General features: G+C 46.5%; 1 protein-coding gene across 1 annotated transcript in view; it reads right to left on the bottom strand.

Annotated features, from left to right (window-relative positions):
* The window catches only part of LOC136586789 (macrophage mannose receptor 1-like), a 298,478-nt gene that overhangs the window by 108,344 nt on the left and 177,377 nt on the right, over nt 1–12,757 (bottom strand). The window contains exon 24 of the mRNA XM_066585016.1: nt 9,780–10,015. Within this exon, the coding sequence (XP_066441113.1) occupies nt 9,780–10,015 (236 nt within the window). The remainder of the gene's footprint in view (nt 1–9,779; nt 10,016–12,757) is intronic.

The raw sequence follows: 12,757 nt of genomic DNA, 5'->3' as shown, positions 1-12,757 counted from the left end.
GGTAAGGAAGGGAGCGTAGAGAGTGTCTGACTTGTTGTTGGGAGATTCCCCAAAAACCTTTAATGACCTTAGCTCCTTGTATGGATTACAACAACAGGACTTCTATAAGTACTCTAGAATCCAACATTTTCTAACCAGATCCCAAATACACAAAATAAAGATCCCACTAGATATTATAAACAGACTCACTTCAACACCCACCTTGGAAAAATCTGAAACCAGGGCCTTCTATGACATACTGACAGGCAATAATAATCTTTCAAAGAAAGCCCACATGTTAAATTGGGAAAAGGAATTGGGGACAGATATTTCCTTAGAAGCATGGAACAGTGCATTTAGACTGGCTGGAAAGGCAACCAAAGGGCTGGGAATATTGGAAGTTCAGGTAAAGATTAGAGATGAGCGAGCATACTCATCCGAGCTTGATACTCGTTCGAGTATTAGGGTGTTCGAGATGCTCGTTACTCGTGACGAGTACCACGCGATGTTCGAGTCACTTTCATTTTCTTCCCTGAGAAATTTGCGCGCTTTTCTGGCCAATAGAAAGACAGGGAAGGCATTACAACTTCCCCCTGCGAGGTTCAAGCCCTATACCACCCCCCTGCAGTGAGTGGCTGGCGAGATTAGGTGTCACCCGAGTATTAAAATCTGCCCCTCCCGCGGCTCGCCACAGATGCGTTCTGACATAGAGGAGGGAAAGTGGTGTTGATGCCGGAGCTGCTATGAATTGTCGGGAAGGGCTTAAATATATAAGCCCTTCCCGACAATTCATCCCACACTCGCCCGCAGCGCATTGCTTTCGGACAGCTCCAGCCCGTTTCTAATGAAACGCGGCTAGGAGCAGATTTTCGGGCGATTTTCGGGCACCGGTCATGCGATTTGCGGATGTGCATCCGTCATGCGATCTGCAAATTGCGCGAAAAAACGCCCGTCTGACTAAGGGTGCCTACCCACTAGCGTTTTTTTCCCTGCGAAATTCGCAGCATTTTTTTCTCTGCAGTGGTCTATGGGACTTGTAATGTTAAAATCGCGATCGCGCAAAATCGCAATTTACCGCGAAATCGCGATTTTGCGCGATCGCGATTTTAACATTACAAGTCCCATAGACCCCTGCAGAGAAAAAAATGTTGCGAATTACGCAGGGAAAAAAAACGCTAGTGGGTAGGCACCCTAAGGCCTTAGGCCATAGAAATCGCAGATTGCACCTATGTGCGATCTGCGATTTCTGTTCTCTTCTCTATATGCGCTCAATGGGGCCGGCGGCAGCAGCGCCGACCCCATTGAGAACATATAGAAGACAAATCATTCTTCTCTGCCACAGCTGTAACAGCTGTGGCAGAGAAGAACGATGTTTGCCCATTGAATTCAATGGAGCCGGCAATACAGCCGCCTCCATTGAAAGCAATGGGCTGCCGGCGATCGCAGGATAAATTGTCGGGAAGGGCTTAAATATATAAGCCCTTCCCTGCAATTCATCCAGAAATGTGTTACAATAAAAATATATACCGGCGTATAAGGCGACGGGGCGTATAAGACGACCCCCCCACTGTCACCTTATACGCCGGCAATACAGTGGAGCAAAGAATAAAAATCATTACTCACTTCCCCTGGCGTTCTGCGGCGCTCCTGCAGGCTGTTGCTCCCTCCTGGTGTTCTGCGGTGCTCCTGCAGGCTGTTGCTCCCTCCTGGTCCACGGCAGAGCATTGCTTTCTCTACGAAGGGCTTTAAATCTCCACCTCCAGAAACACACGTGCCTTCAGCCAATCACAGCCAATGACAATGATGTCATTGAATGGCTGTGATTGGCTGTGTTTCTGGAGGCGGGGATTTCAAGCCCTGCGTCCAGAAAGCAATGCTCTGCCGTGGACCAGGAGGGAGCGACAGCCTGCAGGAGCACCGCAGAACGTCAAAAGAAGTGAGTAATGATTTTTATTCTTTGCTCCACTGTATTGCCGACGTATAAGGTGACAGTTGGGGGGTCGTCTTATACGCCCCGTCACCTTATACGCCGGTATATATTTTTATTGTAACACATTTCTGGATGAATTGCAGGGAAGGGCTTATATATTTAAGCCCTTCCCGACAATTCATCCTGCGATCGCCGGCAGCCCATTGCTTTCAGTGGAACCTGCTGTATTGCTGGCTTCATTGAATTCAATTGGCAAACATCGTTCTTCTCTGCCATAGCTGTTACAGCTATGGCAGAGGAGAACGATCTTTACGCTGACAGTGGGGGGGGGGCACTCTTGCCGCTATTGTGGCTTAAGAGTGGGACCTGTGAACTTGAGATGCAGCCCAACATGTAGCCCCTCGCCTGCCCTATCCGTTGCTGTGTCGTTCCCATCACTTTGTTGAATTGCCCAGATTTTCACAAATGAAAACCTTAGCGAGCATCGGCGATATACAAAAATGCTCGGGTCGCCCATTGACTTCAATGGGGTTCGTTACTCGAAACGAACCCTCGAGCATTGCGAAAATTTCGTCTCGAGTAACGAGCACCCGAGCATTTTGGTGCTCGCTCATCTCTAGTAAAGATCAACATGAGATGGTACTACTCCCCTGCACTGCTATGTAACAGACTCCGTAGGGGAGATGGTCTATGCTGGAGGGGGTGTGGTTGCAAAGGCTCTCTCACATATTCTGGTCTTGTCCCAAATTGTCTAACTACTGGCATGAAATATTAAACCTTTTGGACAGAACCTTACAAATCCATATACCAAGAGCAACAAAACACATCCTACTGCTGGTGGGCCTGGAGGACCTCCCTCCCCCAACCAGATATCTGGTTGGACACGCTCTGATGACCGCCAAAACTCTAATTGCGCAACATTGGAGAGGCCCTGACCCCCCACCCTTTCGGGAATTTAAAAATCGGATGGAGGAGCAGAAGGTGTTTGAGAGATGGTTGGCATTCAGAGAAAATGCGCTGGCGAAACACGAGGAGATGTGGAGCATGTGGAGGGAACCGATACAACTTTGACGCATACAAATGCCCAATGATGCCTAGTTTATTTTTTTTCCTGCTGTTACTTGTTAATTTCATTCACCTTATTAACACTCCACATTGAAACTTTCAAAAAAAGACAATATAACATTGTGGATAGCAACTAATCTTATAAATTAGAAGGACAGACAAGTTTTTTCGTTGTATACCTTTGTTTTATTGGAAAAATGGAAAACACCGAGGAGGAAATTGTACTATCCTGCTGATTATACTAATCAATCTGTCTTCGACCTCCTGATTTCGTATAACATTCAATATTTGTTTATGTAATATTTCTTTATCCTCGAATAAAAAATCTAATGATTAAAAAAATTTTTTTTATTATTTTTGGTATCGTAGATAAAAGGTATGCGCGATTTAGCTGAGCGTTGTTTTACTTGCCTCGCTAACAGAGCACCTGGTCTATTACCCTGCCAATAATATGTCATTTTTAGCCTTCTCAAGGCTAGGTCATGTTCATAAATCCGCAGTTCGTGAAGTTGTTGGGGACAAAAGAAATTTCCTTTGCCCTCACAATTGAAAAAGAGGTTTTGTTCATCCAATGTAGAGAGCACAGTTTGGATTGTAGTGATAATAAAAGGGAGTTTCTATGTTTTTTATTGTGGGAGGCTTGTTTTAGAAAATGACCCCACATGATGGCTTTATGTGCACACCATAGGGTGGAGTCAGAGACTTCCCCGTTATCGTTAAGGTCAAAAGAGTCAGAAAGTACTTGTAAGGATTGAGGGGCATACAGACGATGCTGCAAAATGTAATTGTTAAGGCGCCAAATTTTAATAATTGAGTGGTTAAAGCATTCTTGGATAGACATGGCCATGGTTGTGTGATCTGACCACGAGATGGTGCCTATGGAGGTGGAGATAACATTGTTAAGAAACTTCTTATCTACCAGCATAAAGTCGATTCTACTATACATTTTATGGGAGTGCGAGTAAAAGGTATAATCGCGTTCCGTTGGGTGCTGTAACCGCCAGACATCAAATAGATCATTTTCATTAAGCAGGGAAATAATGGATGATAGTCTGTCATTAACTTTAGTGGTAGAAGAGTCCATAGAGGGCCGGAGAGTCTTGTTGAAGTCTCCTACTAGTAACAGAGGGCCTACTCTATGACGTTTAATAATGGTGATAATTTTCTGAATGAATGATTGTTGTTTGGTGTTTAGAGCATATATTGAGGCTATCGTAAAGTCACAGTTATTGATAGAGCACGTTAATATGACATAGCGACCAGCCTCATCAGTGATGTCTTTAAGGCCTCCTTCCCACGAGCGTGACGGGCTCCGCCGCGTAATATTCCGCAGTGAAGCCCGTCACGGCGCCCCCCAGAGACCCCATACTTACCAGCGGAAGATAGCGTGAAGACGCTTCCCCGCCCACCGCCGTCGCGTCATGTGACACGCCCACCGCGTCACATGACGCGGCCGGCCGTGTCACTTGACGCGCCGGCCGCGTCATATGACGCGCGGCGGTAGGCGGGGAAGCGTTTTTTCACGCTATCTTCCACTGGTTGCAGCGGGAGATAGCGTGAACGGACGGCTTCCATTGACTGCAATGGAAGCCGTCAGCGCGTACACCCGCAGCAAATAGAACATGCTGCGGGTGAGGACGGGAGTTTTCATGGTGCGTAATTCCGCGGTGGAATTACGCATCGTGAGCATTGTGCTATTAGGTTCAATAGAACCTAATAGCAGGGGGCAACGCAGCGGATTTTTGCCGCGGATTTACGCGGCGTAAATCCGTTCGTGGGAAGGAGGCCTAAGGGAAAATGCCATTGTGTCTTTGAAGGCTATAGATACCCCGCATATTTTATGGGATGCTGGTGAGGAGAAAATGTGGGGGAAGCATTTGTGTGAGAGACGGAAGGCATCCTCTTTATTTAGATGTGTCTCCTGGACACATAGGATATCTGTGCCAATTGATCGGGCTTCCTTCCATAGCGTGGATCTTTTAGAGGGCGAGTTTAGACCTTTAGCATTTATAGAAATTAAATTGAAAACCATTTTAACTAAGTAAAAATAGTTGTTTGTATCCAGACAGGAATCTGGATTGAACCTACTGATAACGTCAGCTCTAGGTCAGACACCTTCCAGGCAAAGCACATCAAGGAAATATGCAAATACAGTAGTATCTGGGACCAGAATGTACATAAAAAGAACATGTAACATGACAAGGGCTATAAGCCCTACAACACAGGTGAAGGAGATAAACAGATAGAAGAGAGACAACAGGTTAAATGGTATCAAGACTACCAGAGGCCAACTGGGGGAACTGGATTTACTATCCACCAGTGAAGAAACGTGCCAGAAACGGCAAAACATTTGAAGGCGGACACCTTTGATGAAAAACAACGATAAAACAAGATGGCTTGAGATGCTGTAAAAAATAAAAATAGCAGATCTCTATATTTCGCAATGTGTAAAAAAGGAAGTCACTCAGACCGTCCATTGCCAGACTTCGTAATCCATTCCTCACGGATATCGCGGGAGCGGTTTCTCTCGCTAGGTCCAGGGGATCCCTGTGCCACAAGGTTCCAAGCTTTACACAGTTGCATCGCTTCCTCTGGAGACTGGGCTACATACTTAGAGACGTTTTTAGTAATTATTACCTTTACAGGAAAACCCCATTGGTATCTAATGCCTGTTCCCGCAGGATTTTGGTACTGGAAGCAAAAGCTCTCCTGCGCAGAAGGGTGGCCACTGACAGATCAGTGAAAAGCTGAATATTTTTTTTATTTTTTTTTCAAATCAGTTTTTATTGGAGTTTTATGTATAAATCCAGACATACAGGAAAAGTCAATAGATTAGCAAGTTGTCAGGCTTATTACAATCTTATAAAACATTATGAAGAAGGGTGCTCAACCCGTGGGAGGCCAGGGGGGGCCCAACCGCCACTCCTGGGACAAAGCCACTCCATGGCCCCCTCAGGGAGCAAAACTGCTGGTCCACGACAGAGTGACGGACCGACAACAAAGACAAGACACTGGGGGGAGGGGGAGCGGGGTGGGCTAGGGGGACCGGGAAGGGAGAAAGGTGGGCTACCGTGGTTGTAGGTAAGTTCTCTCGAAGTCTAAGAGGCCTTACTTGAGCTCGGAAGCTCCTGGGAGTCAGAACTGGGGCCGACACCCCCGCCCCCGTCCGGCAGACCACGCCCAACCGAACCGGGCCCACCAGGTCCGGTGAGTTAGAATTTATTTCTCAGTATTCGCCAGGGGGATCAAATTTTTTGATATGTATGGTGGGTTCCATTTGACCAACTAACCAATTCCTCTAGGCTAGCAATAAGGTCCACCTTGTCTCTCCACTGCAGCAGCGAGCGGGAGGTTTGTTGGCGCCAAAGTAATGGGATAAGCGCTTTGGCCGCATCAATGAGGAAGGCCAGGAGTTGATGTTTGCGGGGATGGAAGGCTGGGGAAGGCTTCCACAGGAGAACCAATTCCGGGGATAGTTTCAGGGACGGGGATAGCTTTTTCAGGATTACCTCAACGTCATTCCAAAAAGGGGAGACCAACGGGCAATTCCACCACAAGTGTAGGAAGGAGCCGGTATCAGCGTCACATCTCCAGCACCTTCCGTGTGGGGCCAGTGCATGGTCAAACAGCCATTGAGGGGTCCTGTACCACCTCGCCAAGAGCTTATAGTGGCCCTCCTGGGAGGTGACACAGGGGGAGAGGCCAAAGGCCGTCCGCAGAATCAACTTAGTGTCACTCTGGGAGAGGGAGATATGGAGTTCTCTCTCCCAAGAGGTCAGGAAAGCCGGTTTTGAGGATGTGGGAGGGGAGATGAAACGCTTACGTAGAAAGGCTATTTTCCTGTTAGGCTCCCTATCCCCCAGTAAGGCTGATTCAAATTCAGACCTTGGTCTAGTGGACTTGAATTTTGAGATGAAATCTCGGAGTACTTTGGTTATGTGGAGGGTCTGTAATGGGTGGGGAGACCAGCAAGGAAGAAGCTCGCGGACAATTTCGCTAGGAGGTCTATGTGCCCGAACCTGGATATCACTAATTTTCTTATCCTTGAAAATACTCCAGATGTCGGCAGAGCACGGGTCAAGTGGAAGGTCCATTATTCTATATAAGGAGCTCATAGGGGCGCAGGGGGATGGAGAAGGAGCCAGGCTCTCTCTCATGCTGTTCCAGGCCTGAAATGGGCCCCTGAGTAAGGGGTCCCCCATTGCCCTCCTCAAGCCTCCCCTGTCCGGGTACCACAGGTCCTCTCTGAGAGTCGGGCCGTAGGTCTTTTCAGCTAGAGAGAAAATTATGCCATCTCCGCTAGGGAGAGCTAACTCCATCCAGTATTGGAGCTGGGATGCTAAATAGAAGTCCCGGACGCATGGCATACCAATACCCCCTCATCGACCCTCTTAACCAGGAGGCAGTTTGCTAGTTTGGGTCTTTTTCTTTTCCAGACGTAGTCTGAGAAGATTGTATGGATGGCTTTAAAGAATCTACTAGGGAGATGAATTGGGAGAAGGCGGATCTGGTAGAGGATCACAGGCAGCACATAGGATTTTAGGACATTTTTCCTGCCCAGCCAGGAGACTAAGGGCTGGTCGTAAGCACTCAGCAGGTTTTTAACTTTGGTCAGGAGCGGGTCGAAGTTGGCGGAGAACAGGTCTTCAGATCTTTTGGTAATTTTTACGCCTAGAAAGTCAATCAGGGATTCGGACCACGCAAAGGGAGTAGAAGTTCTAATGACTCTGCTCTGGGGTAAGGGGATAGATACGTTGAGGACAATGGATTTCGTGAAGTTTGTTTTAAAGTTCGAGAAGGAGCAAAGCTGAATATTTTTGAAGCGGTCAGGACTTATGCGGGAGAGTCTAGCAGCGCCCATTATTTTGTCTTTCATGTGATAAAAGTGTATCCGGGTAATAACGTCCCGAGGAATTGAGGGCGGCAATGATTTAGGCTTAGGGTGCCTGTGAGCATGGTCGATCGTCAGATCAGGTTGAGTGGCATCCGGGAGAAGGTGAGTGAAGTAATCGATAAGAAAGTCTTTACGTTGATCATTTTTAACTGTCTCAGGAATGCCTATATGATGGATATTATTTCGCCTGGACCTATCCTCCATAACAGCAATTTTTTGTTTCAAAGCCTCTAAGTCGTCCGCCATTGAATTGGCGGTATCCACAAGCTCATTATGGGCTGATGTCAGATCCTCCATGTTATTTTCAATGTGTGAAGTACGATCGCCAATGGAGGTTATTTCTGTTTGCAGTGAGAGGAGAGCCTGTTGTATATCCTTCTGTATAGAAAGCTTTAGATCATCTAACAGGGAGCGCATCAATGACTCTGTAATGGGCGCATCAATGACTCTGTAATGGGCATATCACCTGGTTTAGGGGGCTGTGAAGGGGTACAGACTTATTAAATTACCAAATATTTTTATTATATTTTTTATTAAAGTGGCTCTCCAGTTTCAGGCCAACATTCAAAACTCTATTCCAAGATAGGAGCATGGAGGGAGTATATTACCTTCACCTGATCTTCTCCTTTGTTCCTCTGTTGCACCAATTCCAGTCTTGTTTTCAGGTGGTCAAGATAGCCGTCACAGTCTTTAGACTACCTAATAACCCATAGTGCATTGGAAAGCTACCAATGCACTATTCCTGCTCTGTGATTGGTCAGTGCTGCTCACGTAATCAGTGCTGGCCAATTACAGAGCATAGCACAGTCTAGGTAGAAAATGTTGGTGACCATCTTGGCTTTCTGAAAAGAGGACCAGAACAACGCAATGGAGCGTTGGAGAAGAAGATCAAGTGCATGTAATATACCATCTTCACCGACCGGTCCCACGATAGAATTTTGTCCCAAAAATAATGGGTCACTTTAAGGGGTATTTTACAACATTACTTAAAACTTATACTGTATGACCATAGTCCTCTATGCCAGTACATTAATAATAATAAAGGCTTCTGTTAGGACATTAACACCCTATCTATAACATCCATAGGCCCTAATTAGGACGCATTCTTCAAGCAGGTGGCTGCATTATTTATGAGGACACTTATGGCTGACACAACTGAGTCTATGGCTTGTAGTAGTATGGAGGCTACAATGGTGCCTATGGCTTGCTAGAGGGTGTATGCATAGCACTTGTGGGAGCTTCTGTCGCTCGATAATTATTTTAGGCTTTTTGCCTTCTCATATGCAGGAAATTTGGGGCCATTGAAAAAGTGCTTTATGAAAAGTTATGCTACCATGGGAGGAAGTTTGAGAGCTGGTACCTACCCTGAATCACTGCATTAGGCATATCTACTCTATGATGGGATGGTCCAGTTTTTGGGCGATCACATCTTTATGACATTAGGGAACAGATTCCACAAAGTGGCGAACATCCTCTATACTCAACTCGACCTATGTCCGCTGCAGCAACTCCATCAGTTGGTGCACATTTTGTGGATAAGTGGGAGCAGATCTCACAATCCTTTCCATATCCCAAACATTTCCAATGCAATTACATTCCAGTGAATTTGGGACCAAGGCCGTATGGAGAGTTCTTTGTTGTTTTCCTCCAACCACTCCCTAGTTATTTGATCTTGATGACAGAGAGCAGGTGCAGCTGTTCAGAAATACTGGCAGCACACCTCTGGGCATCTACAATCTGCCCGCGGTCTAAGTCACTCAAGTCACCATGTTTAACCATGACTGCCAAATGTCTTCTAATGTGCAAAGGAGAGGTTAGCTCATTCTCTAGGAGCAGATCCACGTTGCCTAGAAGTTTCTATCTGTTTTTTTCTTATGAATTAAAAATTATTATTAATAAAATTCTTCTCACCTCGTTCCCGCTGTAGAGGCCGATCCAAAAAGGCTCCTTATGTTTAACCAAGTGAAGTTTTAGAAAAGATGCAGTGAACTCATCTAAGATGCTGACTAGCTGTGCGTTATCCGTCCGACACGCCTGACGGGCATCGTCCCAGCTCCCCTTGGTTTTATCAAACTTGTAGCTGGCATCTCCATATTTATAGTAGTTACGGGCAGGAGGAGTGGTGGGAAGAACCGGTAGACTTGAGTCTAAAGCAAGTTAATGCAAACAAACAAGTTAGCAAGAAGTCAAGAAACTCTTACATTAGAAGAGATTAGAAATTACATTATAGCGTATTTAAAAGAAATCAATATGGCAAGAGTCCATCTGGCTTGTGACCTGTTTGTTCAGCTCTTGACTCTACAACTGCATGGTAAACAAGTGTGCAGGATTCAGCGAGACGGTCCCTACGCTCAGCGGCACATTCCCCTTAATAGCGGTATAAAAAAAAAATGACTTTATTTTGTACCAGTCTTGCTTTTTGTAAACAACACAACCACTTTAATAATACTCAACAGTGTGTTTAAGTGTAGAGTAGTTGTTCTATACTGTAATTGTTGTATAGTATATTAGGTATTCACCCAACATTCTAGTTGTTATATAATACACTAGGTGCTCGACGCGTTTCTCTGTCCTCATTTGGCACAGTTCATCAGGAGCGGGGCCCCAAATTGCCCAGAAGTGTGTTAGACAGTAGTTGTGGATGCCAATCTCTAAGATCCGAGATTGGGACTTAGGATATAGTTTTTTACAAGCTAGATTGGTGCCCTATAGTGGGTTACACTTAAACACACTGTTGAGTATTATTACCTCGGAGCCCCGTACTTTATTATTAAAATCTCCAAGTATCATGGAGTGTGGATTACCACCAAGCTAGATCTCTGTTCCCTAATCAGCGTCAAGGGATCAGTAATTACTAGAGATGAGCGAGCGTACTCGTCCGAGCTTGATGCTCGTTCGAGCATTAGGGTACTCGAGACGAGCACCACGCGGTGTTCGAGTCACTTCCATTTTCTTCCCAGAAAAGTTTGCGCCGTTTTCTGGCCAATAGAAACACAGGGAAGGCATTGCAACTTCCTCCTGTGAAGTTCCAGCCCTATCCCACCCCCCTGCAGTGAGTGGCTGGGGAGATCAGGTGGCACCCGAGTATATAAACTGGGGCAGGCCGCGGCTCGCCACAGATGCACGCTGAGAGACATTAGGGAAAGTGCCGTCCTGCTGTAGCTGCTATAGGGAGAGTGTTAGGCTGTTATCTTCGTCTTCAAGAACCCCAAGGTCCTTCTTAGGGCCACATCTGACCGTGTGCAGTACTGTTGAGGCTGCTTTTAGCAGTTTTGTACATTTTGTTTTTGTATATCGGGCGTGCAGACCATAGCGTCCTCAGTCTGCAGTCATTTTACTGAGTATAGGGCCAGTACTGGTGAGGCAGGGACAGTGGTACAGGGAAAGAGATATACTGGCTATATAGGCAGTGGGCTTTTTCAAAAAAATTGGAAAAAAAAAATCTTTGGGCTACCTGTGACCGTGTTCAGTTTACTGCGTGTCTGCTGGGGGTAGTAGTCGCTCACTATTACCCAGCTAGGTGTTACTGCAGCCTTGCGCATAATTTTTTTTGGCTGCACTGTGCTTTCAATAACCACACTCATCCTCCAACAGGGAAATCCATATACAGGCTATATAGGCAGTGGGCTATACCCAGCTAAGCGTTACAGCAGGCTTGCGCATAATTGTTTCCTGGCTCTGCTGTGTCCATTACATGATCGCCGTCATCCCGCCAGAGGGAAAGAGTATACATATATACGCTGCATACGGTGTCTGTCAGGTTTTTCACCTCACCATTTTAAAAAATTGAAGCAAAATATTTAAGGCCTATCATTGGCCTTTGGCCACTTGACTGGTTCTTTGCTGTGAATTCCAGTAGCTCAGTCATACGCACCTAGGTCTGACTACAGGCTTGTGCATAATTGTTTCCTGGCTCTGTTGTGTCCGTTACATGATTGCCACCATCCCACCAGTAGGAAAGAGTATACATATATACGCTGCATACGGTGTCTGTCTGTTTTTTCACCTAACCATTTTAAAAAATTGAAGCAAAATACTTAAGGCCTACCACTGGCCTTTGGCCACTTGACTGGTTCTTCGCTGCGAATTCCAGTAGCTCAGTCATACGCACCTAGGTCTCACGACAGGCTTGTGCATAATTGTTTCCTGGCTCTGCTGTGTCCGTTACATGATCGCCGTCATCCCACCAGAGGGAAAGAGTATACATATATACGCTGCATACGGTGTCTGTCTGGTTTTTCACCTCACCATTTTAAAAAATTGAAGCAAAATACTTAAGGCCTACCACTGGCCTTTGGCCACTTGACTGGTTCTGCCCTGTGAATTCCAGTAGCTCAGTCATACGCACCTAGGTCTGACTACAGGCTTGCGCATAATTGTTTCCTGGCTCTGCTGTGCGTTCCGTAAGCGAAGTCAGCCTCCAACCACAGGCCAATAAGCGGCACATTTAATTACAGCATTCTGTTTCTGCTCTACTCGTAATACACCATGCTGAGGGGTAGGGGTAGGCCTAGAGGACGTGGACGCGGGCGAGGATGCGGAGGCCCAAGTCAGGGTGTGGGCACAGGCCGAGCTCCTGGTCCACGTGTATCGCAGCCGACTGCTGCGGGATTAGGAGAGAGGCAAGTTTCTGGTGTCCCCAGATTCATCTCACAATTAATCGGTCCACGCGGTAGACCTTTATTAGAAACTGAGCAGTGTGAGCAGGTCCTGTCGTGGATGCCAGAAAGTGCATACAGCAAACTATCCACTGTCACCACCCAGTCTTCTACGCCGTCCACTGCTGCATCCCTGAATCCTCTCGCTGCTGCTCCTCCCTTCTCCCAGCCTCCTCCCTCCCAGCAAATGACACATTCAGAAGAGCAGGCAGGCTCCCAGGAACTGCTCTC

This window comes from Eleutherodactylus coqui, chromosome 12, assembly GCF_035609145.1.
Source record: "Eleutherodactylus coqui strain aEleCoq1 chromosome 12, aEleCoq1.hap1, whole genome shotgun sequence".
Classification (NCBI taxonomy): domain Eukaryota; kingdom Metazoa; phylum Chordata; class Amphibia; order Anura; family Eleutherodactylidae; genus Eleutherodactylus; species Eleutherodactylus coqui.
Note: the sequence above shows the minus strand (reverse complement) of the source record. Positions and strands in the feature narration are given on the sequence as shown.